This window comes from Lingula anatina, chromosome 3, assembly GCF_051362555.1.
Source record: "Lingula anatina isolate TDL-2025a chromosome 3, LinAna3.0, whole genome shotgun sequence".
NCBI classification, from domain to species: Eukaryota; Metazoa; Brachiopoda; class Lingulata; order Lingulida; family Lingulidae; genus Lingula; species Lingula anatina.
The window spans coordinates 19,081,428-19,099,774 of NC_141769.1; the positions used below are offsets into that span (position 1 = coordinate 19,081,428).

The 18,347-nt window shown below is 35.9% G+C and overlaps 3 protein-coding genes across 3 annotated transcripts in view; all 3 read left to right on the top strand.

Moving 5' to 3' along the window:
- Window positions 1-18,347, top strand: part of LOC106173920 (zinc finger CCCH-type with G patch domain-containing protein) — a 118,188-nt gene that overhangs the window by 81,849 nt on the left and 17,992 nt on the right. The gene's annotated exons all lie outside the window — the stretch shown is intronic.
- Window positions 1,206-5,903, top strand: LOC106173931 (uncharacterized). The gene is made up of 8 exons (XM_013555271.2): window positions 1,206-1,351; window positions 1,997-2,066; window positions 2,735-2,992; window positions 3,302-3,562; window positions 4,110-4,295; window positions 4,789-4,846; window positions 5,315-5,404; window positions 5,670-5,903. The coding sequence occupies exons 2-8, from the start codon at window positions 2,012-2,014 to the stop codon at window positions 5,794-5,796; spliced, it is 1,035 nt and encodes a 344-aa protein (XP_013410725.2). The 5' UTR covers window positions 1,206-1,351; window positions 1,997-2,011; the 3' UTR covers window positions 5,797-5,903.
- Window positions 7,841-16,196, top strand: LOC106173926 (dopamine beta-hydroxylase). Its single transcript, XM_013555265.2, has 12 exons — window positions 7,841-8,766; window positions 9,726-9,872; window positions 10,411-10,584; window positions 11,427-11,510; window positions 12,113-12,292; window positions 12,703-12,805; window positions 13,256-13,422; window positions 13,633-13,815; window positions 14,443-14,502; window positions 14,797-14,924; window positions 15,379-15,532; window positions 15,691-16,196. Exons 1-12 carry the CDS (start codon window positions 8,353-8,355, stop codon window positions 15,829-15,831), a joined length of 1,935 nt encoding a protein of 644 aa, XP_013410719.2. The 5' UTR covers window positions 7,841-8,352; the 3' UTR covers window positions 15,832-16,196.

Genomic DNA, 18,347 nt, shown 5'->3' on the forward strand with positions numbered 1-18,347 from the left:
GACTAACCCTAACCTGTACTAATCACATGGGACCCCGAACAGCCATTCCTAGGACTACATGTTCCGTTCCTGTCACTCAGGCTTCCCCTCTGCTTATTAATGATATTAGCTTCCATTTTAACAAAACGATTATGACCTATAGCTAAAAAGCTTGCTTACAATGCACACGTTAAATTATCAATTAAAAACATGTTGACAAGTCATTCATTTGATTTTCACTCTGTGATATACAAAAAATATAGCATCAATTTAAATAAATAATAATTTCTGTAAAAATTTGCTCTTTCGGGAGCAGTTTTGACTATTTCTACTGTATTTTTACCCATTTAGTATCGGATTTCGAACTCTTTCATTTTACCATTACTGAAATATCATGAATCACGGTTAGCTCTTTCTACCGGCATTGTTCGCAACTATCATAACTAAAAGCTAAGATGAACTGAATACACAATAGGCATAACGTATACAGTCCATTTAGACACTGTAAATAAAGGTGTTGTGGATCAATCGCAAGGGAGTCTAACGATATTGCCATTAAGACGTAGCCATTGATTTGGTTATTGATCTTGATTGAGAGATTAAAAGACTCAGTTAATGATATTGGATCCTTATTGTTTCACTTCGCGCCCCAGGTCCGTATGTAAGCATTTAAAGAGTCAGAGAGGCATGTAAAAACTGAAAGAATATATACCATAAACATGTACATGTAATACTCGTACATGTACATGTACTAGTACTAGTACTTACCCCAGTGCAGGTATCTTATGGCTATTATGGAATTGATTTTATTTTGAGGTAACTGAAATGCAACTTCCAAGTGAAGGTAGTAGTAAATTTGTTATTAATTTTTATACCCTAATCTAAATGTATCAATTTTTGGTCGTGACTAATACACAATCGTCATTAAATATGATAGTCCGACGAAGTTGAGAAGTAAAATACGGTAGGCTTACTCGGCATTTAGAGGGCATATTTTCCCGTACATTCATATCTTATAAACCTACAGTACAGTATTTCTTCACTTTTAATGACATTTCCTCGATCGCGTTTTAAATACTGCGGACCATTATCACCGCTCAGGTGAAAATCATAATACACACAACAGCGTGACGTCAGTGCCGCTCTCCCCCCTCCTTCAAACTATTATTATCCCTACAACAAAGATGTCCGTTTTGCCTGAATAGCACAATACTGTCTTGTTGCTGTTTACTCTTTTGTTCCCCCTTAGCAACCGGTTTGGTTATTCAGTTCGGTCCTCCATTTTATTTCTCGTAATATGAAATAAACGTCGACTTCCAGAGATTATAGCAGACTGTTAATGGAGTATATAGGGGATAATTAAAACGCAAAGGTAATGACTCTCTGATTATAAGATTAATAGGTAGGGTAGGTTACAGGTGACGACTTACAGCGATTCTAATCAAAATAACCCATTGCGATCGATTTCACATTTGGAAGTGTTCAGATCGTTGACAATTTATTGATCTAAATGAAGCCAAAAGATTATCTCAGATTATTGTTATTAAATCTCTACACAGGCTTCTATATTAAGTGGTGTTTTAAGTGGATATAAATAGGGGTCGAAAAAAGAGTTTGATATTGACTTGATGGGTCCAAGCAAGGAAGTAACTGGATACTTACTACTTCCTTGGTCCCAAATGCATTGAGTACAAGTAGCAATAGTGTGTAGCACACTGTTTAAAGGTGACACATCAAATCTCATAATAAACATTCACATCTTGTAAAAATAGCAGTCCAACGTGGTGCACAAGCGAGAATATTAATCTACAAATTCCCATTGTTTCCTCAATTGATTAACACATCTGCCTCAGAGAACTATACGCGTATATAGATAGCATAGACGGCTAAATATTTGTCATGATTGAATAGTCACATATATTCGTATTTAAATTTGTAAACACCCATGTTAGGAGTTAGTAGTAAATGTATTTGCACATTGATTTTCCCTACTAGTATGTTCTTTGACTATTTCCAGAATATCAACATCAACATGGAATGTCTGCTGAGAGTAGGCCTGTTGGCTCTCCTTTGCTCCTGTGCCACTGGTGGGTATATATTTACTATATTTACTATACAGCTTAATATTTACTATACACCTGAATATACAAAATTTAAATTTTACACCACGCAGTAACTCAATAGGTCTAAGGCTACTTCGCAACGCATAGGATATATTTTGTGGGCAGGGGATTGGGGTGGGAGGGGTTGGATGGGCGTGGTCCACGTGTACTCTTGCCTTCAGTTTCAGCGATGGGGATCAACGACTGTCTGTTTAGTACGGTTGAAACCCGGTCGAAGTGAAATAAACACTTGTATAACAGTTATTACCTAGACTTTCGTGCATATTCTGTGTTATATATGATCGCATTCAGCATCATCACAATTGCAGTGTCTCCCTGACGAATAAGCGGGCTTTTATGTGTGAAAGAGGCGATGCATGTGGGCTGATCTGCTAGTAGTAGCTCATTTTGCTTGGCACAGGGCTCATCAAACAGTTTTTAAAGATATTACATTTAATCATTTGCCCATGTGTTCAGCTTTTTGGAGAAGCGTTTTTCGTAATGTGCATATTGGTACTTGCAACAAATGATATGTATCAATAAAATGTGTATTTAAGTCTAGTGTGTTATAGGCATATGCATATGAACATTTGTGTGCGTAAATGTATCTAGCATGTGAAATATATAACATCAAATTTTATCCCTACGTTTAGGCGTGAGCCAGCCCTCTCTTAGCGGAACCTTCCTACCGGGGACGTCGATTCTCTACCTTGGGTGTAACACGCCCAGTCGCAACAGCAGCGCCCTCTCGTGGTTCAAAGAAGACCCGATTGATTACAGTCTGTCTCTGTTCACGTCAAATCCTGACCTCGAGTTCCAGTCGGTGGCTGCTAGCGACGCTGCCTGTTATTACTGCAACCTTGAAGGAGATGTGGTTGATTTTGTGTGTCTGGATGTTCCGGCCCAACAAAGTAAGAACTCTGACGTGGATTCTTGTTTCTGTGTAAAATGAAAATCTTAAAATTGAGAAATATTTTATATTTGAAAAACTCAGTTTTACTTGAGATATTCAGTTACATTCAGCACCAAAATTACGCCCAATAATTCATCAATAGATTACTCACTACAGAATCTACTTTCGAGGCACCACAACGAGGGTGTGAAACCTACTACTTCCACAAGCGATATAATATGAAAATAAGAGGCTTGTCTTCACATTCATAAAAAGTCTTCTATAAAGCCATCAATCTTTTTATCATTATTATTTTTTATGATTATAGGTGGGGTGGTGGAATTGTCTTACACCGGAGTCTTCGTGGAAGGAAGCACATTTGAATATTTCGGCTGCAGCAAAGGAGGTAGAGACGCCAGTAACGTCCAGTGGTACGCAGTGAACCCTGGGAGCAACCAGACATTTCACAGCCAGTTCACGCTGGCGTTCACCTCCTTGGCGCCGGAGGACACAGGGTACTATCACTGCATGTATAACGGAGAGTTGGTGGACAAGGTGTTCATTAATGTCACTGAGGCAGCTGTACCAGGTGAGTCCAAGGGAATGTTGTCCCTACTCTTCCACATTTTTCAACAATGTCAGTCACATTTTTTTTCTTAGATCAATTTGCTTCCTAACCTGTATTCGATTACACTCTTTGATATTGATATGTATGTTACACTAATACCATACGTACCCGCTAATTTGTTAGTCGGCGAACAAGCGACTAATTGTGAAGAAATAAGATATTTTCGAACTTTTTTTCAAATTAAACAAAATGCACTGGGGATTGGTTTTGAGAAGTTGACAATTGAACCCAGAAAAATCTTGGATGCTATTGTAAAAAAATGAAAAAAATAACCTGTTAATTTAACTGGTTAATACATCGCATGTCTAAAACACAGAAATAAAGCAAATTTCGTCTACTGACCCTTTTTACGCCATCAATGGTCCGTTGCCTAAAATAGTACATAATACGACGAGCTTAATCCAATGATAGGCCTACTGGTAGCTCGCCTTTTATGAGAAATAACGCTCAGTGTGGTACGTGTACCAATGTACCATATTTTTACAGTGACATTGCCTTTCTTTTGCAGAATGCACCGGCGATAACACAGGACAGGTAGACAAGGTGACAGAAGCGCCACCTAAGGCTCTCACTAGGGATGAGATAATATTCATAGCAATAGGAGCAGTGTTATTCGTTCTCATGCTTCTCCTGTTTATCTGGGCAGTTTGCTGGTGCTGTGCATGCGTGCAAATGAAGCGGGCCACGGGGAAAAGTGAGTAAAATTGCATTACATGTGTGCGTGTGCGTGTGTGTGTGTGTGTGTGTGTACGAGTGCGTGTGTTTGGATACGCGCACAGACATTTCTTTTATAGCTGAAGAACACACTGATAGTTGGTCCAAATTAATTAATGCATCTTTTTCACATTGTATATTGAAAAATTACATTGTTCAATCATTTTGAAAAAAGGTCTACTACAACAAAAATGAAAATATATTAAAAAAGACAAAAATTACATGTTATGAATTTAAAATCCCTTTCAATGCATTTTCCTTAGTCTTGCCTAAATGCAGTGTTAATATTACTATCTCCTCTTTAACTGATCACAGTAATAGTCCACTCCACAAGCATATGCGACTCAATATCTTCGCTTATTTTCTTACTGTTTTCAATTTATTCAAAATCGCATGCATTGTGTTTGTACATGTAGGCATACCTGGATCTGATGCTTATTTTTAGTGATATATTTAATTTATTTACTTTCTAGACATGTGCTGCCCGTGTTGGATGACTTCAGTTATCATACCGGTGGAAGAGGATGCACCGTACGTAATATGCATTATGCGCTTGAGTTTTATGAATATGAATATAGTTTTCCTTGTAATGTTTTTCATATTTCAAAGCATAGTGCTCACGACTGAATATTTGTTATCAAACTTTTCCCAGAGCTTTGGACCATTACCTGTTGCCTTGATCACTTTGAAATATAATGTTGATGGCATGATTTTATGTCTGGAACATTGTTATACATAATCTTATATCTGTTTTTAACAACGATCACGAATTAAATAACTGGTTAATACAAATGCTCGTGTGACTGAATAACTTCTTATTTTATTCCTTTCGCTTAATATTTTGTCACTCAACTGTAGGACCCTTCTTAAATCGAGAAAATCGGTAGCTTTAAGTATTCCAATATTTCAAGCGAGAAAAAAATACAGATTGTTGTTTTAAAGTGTGTATACATATGTACATGACTTTAAAAACTTATTTCATTCTCTTTTCATTTCTAGACCTGTGACTCCAGCACCACCAATTCCCACAATCTCCCAAGCTGAAAAAGGGGACGCACCACCGTTACCAAGCAAAGTCAAAAAGCACAAGTGAGTGGTACTTAAATAAGGCCTAGCAGATTTTCTTCTGAATATCTTTGTTAAATATATTTTCTTGATTTGTTTTTTTTTCTCGATAATTAAACTACCCAACTGCTAACACTTCATTGTAGCCACAAAGAATTCCTGTTAAAGTTTTATCAATACATTAATTGTGGATTTAATAAATTTCAACATTAAAATCTCGTTTACTGACCCATTTGATCCAGAACTCAAGTCGTTATTGTCACCGTATAATATAACCTCTCTTTTGCAGGAAGAAGCAAAGAGTATCTGACATAACAGCAGCAACGGCGGAGGCCGACAGTCATAAAAAACATCGCCAAAAGAAAAAGTTGAAAAAGCATGGAAAAGACACTACGCATACTGTTGTCATTTCATAACGGCTTTTAACAGCGAAAATGAAGCGAGGCGTTACAATCACGGAAACACCCGATGTTGGTCGAACGGGTTAAATACGTACAGTACGATAGATGGATAGAGAGTGTTATATTCAAAGTTACACGATAACCCCCCTATGTAACGCAAGGCTTGCGGCTAATGCAAAAGCACATGGATATTATATCAGTATTGTGCTAACTCAGTTAAAACATTCATGGTACACATTTAGGCTGGGTGTTTTACAGGGTTTTCAAAAGAGATTATTTGAAAATATACAGTGAATATGGTATTTCTTCCCTCATTTGGGAGACTTATTTTAGACCAGGTGTTGCAAAAATCATATCACACAAGTACTGGCAATATTGTAATGCATTTAAACGTACTATCTCTCTAGTCTCTTGGCTGTAAATATAAGGTGCCTTGTAGTAACGTACGTAAGATGTTACTCATTGAAACATGTTCATTCTTTTCGATATTTAATGCTGTGTATAAATGTTGTAATATGTTACTGTAAACAGAAGAAAGCAAGAAATGGTATTAATATGAGTGGGATTTTTTTAAAATGGACACTGAAAAAGAAGGCAAACACGAAAAATTGGCAAATAGTTAAGGAGTTCCCCGCTAGGTGGACTGTGGCAAAATCTTATTGCTTAGGATGCCGCCATAAATTGGAAACCCAAGAAATGGTCGCGCTCTTATGTTTTGTGCAACAAGGAACCCCTTCAGATTCACTTGTTGGTCTAATTGCATCAAAATAAAGCCGTTTTATAGGCGATTGAAACAATGCCATGTATGTAGAATTTGTACATTTTGTAAATAAAGCATTTCATAAACTATAAGAAATATGACTTGTGAAGATTTTTTTTCGACAGGCTGTTCTGTATTGATGAGTGATAAACGCTTGTTAATGAATTGGGCCACAAGAACATTAGTAAGCAGAAGCAAAAAGGTTCGTTTTGTGTTGCTTCTTTTTGTTTTGTTTTAAAATCTTACTTTACGTGTTTAAAAAATATTCGATGTACTGACAGAACCCTATGTCTTTTTTAAATGAAGAACTTTCCAACTTCCAAGGGCACAACCAGAAGTCCTAAATCATGCAAAGACGATCATGATAAAATAGGTCTCCTAGTGGACCTATTTTTCTTTTTTTCTTTGAATAGGCAATAGAATGTGTGCCGAGCAATATCTTCAAATATACTCTGCATAATGTGTAACCTTCAACCATAAGTGACTTATAAGTGACGTTTTTTTTAATGGTTTACACAAAGAAGTAATAAATGGCAGTATAAATGAAATACCTTGGGAGACTGCAGAATGCCTCCTACGCAATTAATGAAAGTCGGAAGTAGACGTATCCCTGTCGGCCTTCACGTATTTCGAAGATTAAATCAAAGCCGGAGAAAAGAAAACCACGTTTGTATCTTAAACGGTCTATGAAAACACAAGGTGAAAGACGAAATCATTTGCCACTCAACATTCATCTCCGCAATGGGGTACTTGATGAATAAAGGAAATAATACTTCTACTTCAATTTGCTTTCAATTTACCAACAAATGCATATGAAAACCTAAATTAATCGAGTCTTCTGGTCTGATTTTTTTCTCCTGTGGTCGTATTCCTAGCAGATCATCATTATAAGAAAAGAGAGATCATTCAGTGTCCGGATTACAGGGCCCCAAAGATACTTTACAGCCCTAACGCGGTATATATTCTAGGATCGGTGTCGTCAAGGTGCAAATTAAGGACTTAAAGAGAGCAGCGTTATTGGCAAACAGCTTTCTCGTGCAAACAATAAGCAGCTGATTGATCAATCCTTTCGAAGTTTATTGGCAATAATCGTCGTCTTTTTTGATTGCTAGGAGATTTTCATTCATGGTTTCTATCCTTAGACTGAATGGCTTTCTGAGGTCTTGCTAATAAGTGGAAATATGATTCAGCAAAGAGATAGAACCATTCGATAATGTAGAATGACGTGCCCAACCTTAATCCCACTAAGACGACGTATAAAAGAAAAAAATCTGGATTCAGTCAAAGCACAAAAGGACTTACAGGATTTCTTTTATTAAAGCGCCTCTTTTTTGTCAGGGAATGTGATCAAGAAAATCGTACTGTACAACAGATAGGTGGTGATCGTAGAAGAATTGTGTATCTTACGGGTATATAATAACGTATGTATACAGCCCTTAATCTAATGCATCTTCTTGCTTGAGATACTGAAGAGGGTTAGAGCACAGTAGGCTGAAATATTTCGAACGTTTATTTCAAGAAATCGTCTTCTTTGGCTCGTGCATTCCACGACATTACTTGCCTGTGGGTTTGCTTCAGGGGTTATAATACGTGTGGATAATTTCTCTTTATGGTAAAGCAGAATACCAAAAGGGAAAAGATACAGAATTACATAACACAGACAGCAACCGATCGATTTGGCATTTGCCACGAGCAGTAGGCGTAAAAGCCCCGGGGTATTTAGATTTCCTCCTTACTTTGTGCCCTTAAAGATAACTCCAGGAGGCTTAAACATCGTATTATCAATTGACTAACTCCTGGATACAAGAACGATGCCTGTGGCCAGCAATAGTGTTATACAGATATATATTCTACTGACTTTAGTGATACTTCTAACGCTGCCACAGCCTAGGGGTATGGTTTCGGGCGCGAGCGTGAAGTCAATAATAAAGACACTGGCGCGAGCCAAGGAACGTTTAGACGTAATAACAGAAGGACCAAATTACCAGAGCACATACACGGACGATTTGGTGGATAAAAAAGAAGAGTTTCCATTCATGGTTAATTTAGATGCTGAATCCGTTTTAAAGTGGGGTATAAACAGTCATGAAAAAACAATACGTTTTCAAGTAACCGTTCCGAAATTGGTATCAGGAATCGGAGTTGGGTTTTCTGACTACGGGCAGACGTCTTATACCGACTGGGCGTTATTGTGGAGCGACCTGAAAGGAAAATCACATTTTCAGGTACGGTATGGTTTGAAACGTATGCATCTAATTCAGAATACAGTATTTCATGCTCATTAAACGATGGTACAAGTTCACTTACCAACTTGAATAATTACTGGTTTAAAAGACACTCTTTAACCTTTTCAGAGTTTAGTAAAACTTCGAGTGTTTAATGGTATGATAACCCTGGTAATTATTTTACACTTCTTCCATTGACATAACGTGGCGTGTCTGTTTGAAGAAAAAAAATTTAGCCAAATTTAAAAAGACCTTCCATAAAATGCATCAATCGCGCCAATAACACTCACACTGCGCAATAAGTTTTATTTGAATTTGTATATTTCACGCTCATTTATTTAGATAAAACTTGAGGCTTTATGTATTTCATTATATTTGTTGTTTGATTAAACAAGAACGTAGTGACATCAGGGCTTTAGAGGAGTAATAATTATCGTAATTTAATTAAACAGTGATAAGATGCCGTCCACTCAAATCTACTCTTATCTTAGATTTAAATACGCGCACAACCATCGAATGAATCTGACTGAGCATTGATCAAGTGTCAGCGGAGCCGCTTTAATATATCTGTTACATTCGTTAAGGCTTTCTTTGTATTAGACTTTGGCATAGTACTCGGTTGTAATATCTCCCTTACAGCCAAGATTCATTCATTTTTATTTTGACATTTGACAAAAATGACATTTCTTTTAGAGATATTTTCACCAATTTTACCTGTTCAAAGCATGGGGAATCGTAGTAATCCAATACCTATCAGATGTGTTACTTACTTGATTTTGATAACACAAATTGATAATAATAATAATTTAAATATTAAATAATAATAATAATAATTGAAATATTAAATAACTAAAGGTAAAAAAGAGGGAAAAACTCCCGCTGTGTCCTTATAATGTTATACAAACTTTACGAGATAAAAACGACTTATTTTGGTAATGTAGTATTGAATTATATTTCAGGACTATTGGAGTGACAACAAAAGTATTCTTCATCGGGATAAAGGTCAGGATTATCGGCTTATTGGTCTATCGAAGGAAGAAAAACAGACACAGCTTACGTTCGAGAGGGCGTATGACACATGTGACCGTCATGATTACGTCATTGACGTAGGTTGAAAATAATTGTTTATAAAAGCACTGAGTGCAATCGATCTGTTTTCACCGTAATTAACCAGTGTTTGCCCACCTGCCAGTTACCATCAAATATCTCTGATAAACATTTGTTAACCTTATTCAAGCTTTACCTTTTGTTTAAAGAATGCGTAGTTGTAAATATTTTTTCTGTCTTCTTTTCTGATATCAAAAACGCAATTAGATTTCGTAGAGGATGATATTCAACATTGATTGACCGTATACGACTGTAACTTAAGGAATTTATAACAGAAGTTTTTCTGTACATGCATTTAAGACCACAACAAGAGAATAGTTATCTGGTACCGATATAGGCATCTTGCATGCTATTTCTGGTTATTATTTACCGGACGTGTGACTTTGTTCCTCATATGATAGGCCTACCATTTTTGTACTGAAATTAAGATAAAAGAGTTTGTATGATTACAGTATAAAAAAAGGTAAAGACTATTTACATTTCTTTGATTTCTAACTTAAAAGATTCCGTTGTTTTATTTCATTTTTATCTTTTTAGAATGGAACCACACATATTCTGTTTTACACAGCAGACGGTAATATCGCGTCACCAGATGGCGTTAATGTCTCCCATACGTCACCAATCCTCCAAAGAGTGCAGCTTCTCAAACCAGGCATAGAGTTGCCCTCATTGCCCGACGACGCCCACACTTTCGAAATTCTGGCACCGAATGTGAGTAGGCCTAATATCTATGAACTCGATGAAAGAAAAGCATGATAAATCTTATATTTAACCGAACGTTATTTTCTCTCATTCCAAATGATGATCAATGCAAAGTTGGGTTGATTTGATTTTTGTCGGTCGTACCCATTTAAATCGGGCAATCATAAATCAGTGAATGCTTACAATCTTTTGGAAACAATCTAAAAAGACTTAATGAATTGTCGTTTGTTGTGTTTAAAATAAACCACGCATATAAGCTTCAAGTTGGAATGTGGAGCAAGATATTTGCAAAATTCGTCTATTTATTATTATGAATTTGTCTATTTATTGTTATGACGACGTACCTACATGTAATTCCATACTCAAAAGTCTATACGTCGCAAAAGTATCCTTTTCATTCTAATAAAAAAGAATCCCGCGAATCTTAAAGGGATAATAACTCTTCGAATGAGTTCTATATTTCACAATAAAAACATTGTGAACAACTCACAGAAATATAATACATTCTGCTTTACCACAAAAACGGCAGTTATAGCTACATGTATTATTCTGATATCTGAGCTTGTCTTTAGACCACGTCACCTCCATAGATGACTATACTTTATACTTTTCTAAAAAAACTTTTTAGAAAAAAACCAGGGACTAACTTTGAATGTAAAAATGGATTCATTAACCATTGGTAAGTATGGGAAAATTGTTGTTTACTCCAGGGAAATTCATTTTTTGGCCAAAACGAAGATTTATTATCCCTTTAACTGAAACCTGTTGAGTTACACATGCAAATTGATCTAATCACGAAGAGCAAGGGTTATTAAGGACCTAAATTTGATTGATTTTGTCCCCATGATCAGGTAACAGTGCCAGCGGAAGAGACCACATATTGGTGCTACGTGGCCACCATGCCGCGTCTCACGGCAAAACACCACATCGTGCAGGTAGGTTGGCAGAATTATAGCTGTGGAAAGCCCCCTATACACTGGACGGCGTCCTTTCTGCCTCTCGTGGTACGGCCCCGTTTGAGAATAAAAAAATACTTTGTGCCGACAACTGGCCAATCATTGAACATTCATTCTGTACCCAAAGCCAGTTTCATGGTCGCACAAAGGACGCAGAAAGGACGCCGTCCAAGTGTAATTTTTTTTACTCCCCTTCAGTCCAGTCCTAGCATTATGACCTCCATCTACCAGTAGGGTTATTTTGCATGTTAACTGCTTTCAAGGTGAGGAATAAAACCTTTTGATGACAAAACTTGAACCTACCTGACAACTGAGTACCAGATGCGAAGGTAAACCCTTCGATTACAAAAGTTGAACCTACACGTGTTTTTAGCTTTGAATAGTTGTCGCCATAAATCAAATTCAGGGAGACGAATAATCATAACCGATACCTCTCTTCAGAACGTAAAAACCTTGCGGACAACATGAAGATCTGAGCTTTTGAATGCACAAATCTCTGGAGTGCCGGTATTAGATAAGATTTGCATTTGTAAAAACTTTTATGTTTCATCATAACACTAACAGGTGTGTTCTATCCTAAGTTCGAGGCAGTGATTAAGCCAGGAAACGAGCATTTAGTTCACCACATGGAGGTGTTCCACTGTGAAGTTCCGCCCAACAAAGTAGTCCCCAGCTACAACGCGCTGTGTCACGCGGAGACAAAACCAGAACAACTGAAAAGCTGCACCCGAGTGATTGGAGCTTGGGCCAAAGGCGCACAAGTGAGTGATTAAGATACTCATATCATATCATATCATACCATATCCTTATATCAAGTTAAAAGTTAAGTTTTTTAGTAGACGTTGCATAGCAAATGTAATGGAAAGAGAGCGCTGTTCACACCGACTGAGAAAAAAGCTTCAGGCTTAGTTTTTTTTTTTTTTTTTTTGAAGAAATTTTAAGAAATCAAGTGCAATTCCTTGCCTCTGAAAGTGTTCCACTAATACGTTTTTAACGTCCATGCAGCCTTCAAGACTAAAAGTTTCATAAAAAAGCTCTCAGATTAGCCACTGTCGGAAGTTAGGTCCTTGAAGTTCTTTGAACCTGTTTGCTACTGGCTCTTCTTTTGCAATCACAAAACCAGTATAATTATTTTTTGAAATACTAACCAAAATCTGCATTAAATTTTCAGCCTTTTGTTTACCCGTTAGAAGCTGGCTATTCCGTTGGCGGCCCTTCCTATTCAACTTTTGTGTTGTTAGAGGTTCATTATAACAACCCTGACCGACTAAAAGGTGGGTTTTCTGTGAATATCTTTATTGTTTGGTATCCATATCTTCTGTCTTGGTGAAAATAAAATATTATTCGGCTGCACATGTTTCATATATTGGCCAGATTTGTAACGGCTTTCATTTTAATATTTATTTTTTTATTATTTTCTCAATAAACTAGTAAAATATAGATATTTTAATTATTTTCTCTTCAACAAACAAGTAAAATATAGCCATATGCACGTCGAAAACACGCATATTTGATTAAAAAATAAAGTGACGTAATTGTGCCTCTATGTGTCTTTAAAGACCAGTCTAACTTATTACATGGAAACAGAAATGTAGACGAAATTTCCGCGACCGGAGTAGATAGTTAAACATTTTGGTCAATGGGCGACGCTAGTTGGACCAGTTCACAGTTAAACATGGGCATAATTTGTACTGACCTTTTAATATGAGGCTTGTCCTTTAAAGGAAATGTGGATAGCTCTGGGATCCGTTTCCACTACACACCCAAGCTACGCGCCTACGACGCCGGGGTGATGGAGCTCGGGCTGATATACTCCAACGCGATGGCGGTGCCACCGGGTCGTGAGATCTTCAAACTTTCCGGGCATTGCGTGTCTCATTGCACAGAAAAGGTACTTCCGAGAGGGTAAAATTGATTAGCTTGGGTTCATGTCGACGTGATGTTTTATTTCCCGTAGAAATAAAAACGTTAAAGATGAAAAATATGTCACAAATAAAATACTGATTCTAGTAACAAAGGGAATGAGTGCCCAGTTTACGTAGATCAAAGCATGTTTTTTAAACTTCCATTCTTACTGTCAGTCCTTTTCCCTTATTTCAAGGGTCTTCCAAAAGCTGGAATTAAGATATTTGCATCTCAACTACACACACATCTTACTGGACGCCGAGTTTACACGAAGCACATTAGGGAGGGTACGGAACTGCCCGAACTTAACCGAGATAACCACTACAGTCCACATTTTCAGGAAATCCGTCTTCTACCGGAACCAAGACTCGTTTATCCGGTAAATATATGTATTTTGAATTTGTCATTGGTGCGCTAGAAATAACGAGTAATTGTGAATAGTGGTCAACTCTGAGGCATTTGTGATGAATCTAATGCCTCTCAACCTCAAGGACAAATAATTAGCGTTACTTTTTTCCTGAAAGTTCAGCACTTTTCTCTTAAAATCCAATGTACACCATATAGGGCTCCTGTCAAAATTACAAGTCGAAAGATTCGAGTCAAAAAAAAAAAAAAAAACAAAAAAACAAAAAAAAAACTTATTTTTGAGTAACTTTCGTAATAGAGATATAGACTGGTGGATATATCTTGAAAGCTTAAATTAGAATTTTAGAACCCAAAAACAAGTATAAAGATCGCGATTTTCTCAACAGTTTTGGGTAAAATATTTTTTGGTGATTAAAAGGGAATGTTAAAATTTCTTGAAATGTTTTTTTTTCGATGTAAACGTCTTACGAGGACTGCGTACCTCTAAATACTTTATTCAAAGTGCCATGGGTATGTTACCATGCTGCTTTTATCTTGTGATATTTGACACTGTTTAAAAAACAATATATTTTAGGATCTTTTAGGACTGTGTCGTATTCGTTTACTGTATAAATGCAGTGAGATGTTGATTTTTTCTTAGGGAGATGGGCTGATAACAATATGCGAGGACAATACGATGAAGAGACAAAATGTCACCATGGTGAGTTGAAATATTTACAAACAGCATTGTTTGAAATTCATGCCAGTTTATCATGGTAACAAACAGTTATATAGTGCTCTTATGTTCCAAACAAAGTAGCCCTTAGTCTCAATTCAATGAAATTCCAATTTATAAATCTTTAGACTAATGAACCTCCCGACTGTAAGGACGCACCAAAAGCATAAATTAATAATAATAATAATAATATTGTCAGTAAGATGTCACTTTAAGATCGTCTTTGTAGGTACATATATCTATATGGATATGCACATTTTTTTCTTTTGGTTTCCTCAGAGTGGTTTCAGTATTGCTGACGAGATGTGTGTGAACTACGTCCATTACTATCCTAAAGTGGACCTGGAGGTGTGCAAGAGTTCTATAGACCCGGGGGTGCTGTCAAGATACTTCACCTATATGAAAAAGTATATGCCTATTTTATCTTGAAAACTAAGGATTATGTTTTGTAAAAATGATTCTTTTCTTCCACCAACAAAGTTGATAAAGAAATTACTTGTAGTTCTCGGTTGCGTAAAATAAACTAAAACTGTTAGTAGGAGACTCCAAATAATCGCTAAGAAAGTGGTTGACGTTGTGTAGCAGTGCACCTAAAATTTAAAAAAGTTAAAATCTTTTCCAACGATGACCCCAATCTTTTTTACAACGACAGTCAATAATTATAAACCATGCTACTCCTACTCAAATAACCCGATGACTTGTGAAAATCTATTAAAAAGGAGATTCTGATACCTGTAAAACAATTAAATAGCGACCACTCTTTGTGATGAGTCCGATTGCCGACTTGTATTTTGCACAGATTTTGTATATCAATTGAAAAATGAAAATTGTATTCACTTGAGCATTTGACCAACATTCTAGATTCTTCCAAGCGGACACGTCGCCGCAGAAGTCCCTAAGGGAAAATTATTCCTCCATACCTTGGACAAATGAGACGTCTACGCAGCTCCAGTCTCTCTACGATAACTTTCCTCTGGAAGTGGAGTGTAGACGATCATCGGGGGAATTGTTTCCGGTAGGTACTGTAAGGCATCCATAGAATTTTGATGTGCTTCGATTTCGCCTCTCTCTCTCTCTCTCTCTCTCTCTCTCTCACACACACACACACACACACACTTTTTTTTATATTAACCGCTTAACTGATTTAAAGGTACCAACTTTTCCACCTTCCAGGGCACGTGGACAGAAGTTTCACAAGATCGAATCACCAAACCGTTTCACGCAGACGATGACCCGTGCAGCGAGGTGTCGCTGATGCAGGATGCGGTCATGACCATTGAAAAGTCGGAACTTGATGAAAGGACTATGTATTAACTATGGAGCATCGTTTTCCTCTTCCTTTGGGCAGTGGGCGACGTGTATTTGAATTTGATCGTAATTGAAATTTGAAATTCTTCATATTTTAACAGATACGATTCAATTTTAAAGGTGGTGGACAATAAATGTAGCCTAAAGGCGTTTTTCAGCATCTACCACACCGCATGCCAAAAAAAAAAAAAAAAAAGACAGTTATTTTAAAATTTTACATATACTGATGAACATCACTAGTTTTAGACACATCAACACTTTGCTAGTGAATAGTTTAAATGCTACATTGGAACATTTAACGGAAAAAGCATGGCGATGTTACTACATGTACTAGTAAATATTTTCCAACAAGGGTCAAGGGCCTTCCTTCTTGCAACTCCCAGATTTTGATGTATTAACATTAATTAAAATACTTAAAAACCGATATTTTTTTTTACTTTATTTGAATGGATTGATAAGTGTTTCAATAGACCCTAACTAATACATTTTAATGATGCGTCCAAACTCTTCTTTAAAAAACTTAAAGCTTAATTTTTTCATCATATCAGGTGATATAAAGCGAGGTAGATATATTTACATTTGAACCTTGCATATTTTTTGAAAGAAAATATATCAGTTGGTACAAAAAACATATGGCTCTTAACACAATCATTATCAAAATAATATACTTTCTTGAAAAAGATATTGAAATGGTTCAAATTTGGGAGCATTGACGCATTGATGAAAATATTGTTTTAGCGCTGAAGAGTACGCTGAAAACACGCAATGACACGTTTTAGTTCTAGAGCTGTCGCATAAAAGTACAGGGTAAGGAGTGTACCAAAATATTTTCTTTGAAAAGCTTCACCAATTAGGAACTTTCAGACTTGATCTTATTTGCATATTGTACATAATTTGAAGAGAGAACAGTATCGATAATTAAAATGGAACGAGGACCAACATTTTCACAAGACAACAACGAGATATTTCGCAGATAAAAATTAGTATTTTATTCAAAATGAACAGATAAATAACAAAATGTGCTCTTGGTTCATATATACGTGTGCAAAGCAAGTTAAAACATGAGCATTGTGTGGAACCAGAATAAAGACAGATAAAACATCTGACAGTGGACGGTAAGTTGCATGTGCCAAATAACTTAACAATATAAATGTCATCAGTAAAGTTTTTAATAGTAGTTAAGAATATAAATCCAAAAATCGATATAAAATGACACTGAAACCAAATATATAAGATTTTCACTTCTTTGAGTTTAAGTTCTGCAGTAACAGCAAAGCCTGCAGTAAATGATCTTCTCCAGCAATGTTGGAGGTAACAACTTGTAGAAAATACCCCCCCCCCCATTGCAGGTACAGATATTAACATACCAAATCACTCTATAATTATTTCACAACCACAATACAATTCTTCTTGTAGGATGATATTGGCCATTTGTTGAAGTGGGTAAAAAAAGGAAAAACTCCCTATAGATGAAACATTTGTTAACATCAAAGAGGAGGCCTTCTCCAAAAATTAACATCTTATCCATAAACAGCCAACTCCCACATACATACTCAACACATAAACAGTCAACTCATTATATTTCAGACTTCTGTAATTGTTGCAGTCAAACATAAATATGTAAGGGAAAAATGAATATCTGTATGCAAAACAATGGCAATCACAACAAAAAGCAATTTGCTTAAAGGGGACTGTCTGCCCTAAACTTTTAAATTAATTATCTAATTTACCTAAATAAAAAATTAACTTTCCTTAGGTATAATATTTACTTATCCACATCTCATGCTGTTACAATAATAGTGGCTGCAATTTCTATTCACATGTGGGTAACTGCAACTGGATGTAAAAAAATATATAATAACAGAAGTGAAAAACAAACAGAACAACATTCTTTAATTAAAATGGTTTTTGACCAGATTTTTAATAAAATGTGCTGCTGAAGAGACATGAGAAAGATTATTCTTCTAAAGAGTACAAATTTCTTAAATGTAACCTCATACAATGCATTGACATTCAAAGCAAAAAAAAAAAAAAAATAATAATAATAATAATAAAAAATAAAATAAAAAATAAAAATAAATAAATAAATAAAATAATAAACAATAATAATAATATTGCCGAAACAATTACCTTTACCAATATTTCAGCAAGTATTTTTACACGAATATTTTGATTGAATGCTATAAGACTATGATATTGCTTTTGCTGAAAGTCCACAAAACAACATTCAACAAAAAACAATGTTTGTACAAAACTTAACTGTAAGTACAGTCATGGTAATATCCTTCATAAATGAGCAACAGTTCATTTGCTAAAGAGTAGAAATAAAATAAATGCAATTTTATGCATTATATTGCAAGTAGTGCCTCTTACTGTACATATACCCCAGTAGATCTATATACACACACCTAAGAGCAAGTAATGAACACTCATTTATACTGACTAGCAAAATATTGCAAAATTAATCAATTTGAAACCATTACATATTGTTTAAATACACTTAAATATTCACGTATAAGATA

Bases quoted from the DNA above. Each gene is read 5' to 3' on its own strand.
- LOC106173926 (XM_013555265.2), top strand. From the start codon at position 8,353: ATGCCTGTGGCCAGCAATAGTGTTATACAGATATATATTCTACTGACT. The intron at 8,767-9,725 runs GTACGGTATGGT...ATTATATTTCAG, and splicing joins AAGGAAAATCACATTTTCAG to GACTATTGGAGTGACAACAA. The intron at 15,533-15,690 runs GTAGGTACTGTA...TCCACCTTCCAG, and splicing joins CATCGGGGGAATTGTTTCCG to GGCACGTGGACAGAAGTTTC.
- LOC106173931 (XM_013555271.2), top strand. From the start codon at position 2,012: ATGGAATGTCTGCTGAGAGTAGGCCTGTTGGCTCTCCTTTGCTCCTGT. The intron at 4,847-5,314 runs GTACGTAATATG...TTTCATTTCTAG, and splicing joins CCGGTGGAAGAGGATGCACC to ACCTGTGACTCCAGCACCAC. The intron at 5,405-5,669 runs GTGAGTGGTACT...TCTCTTTTGCAG, and splicing joins AGCAAAGTCAAAAAGCACAA to GAAGAAGCAAAGAGTATCTG.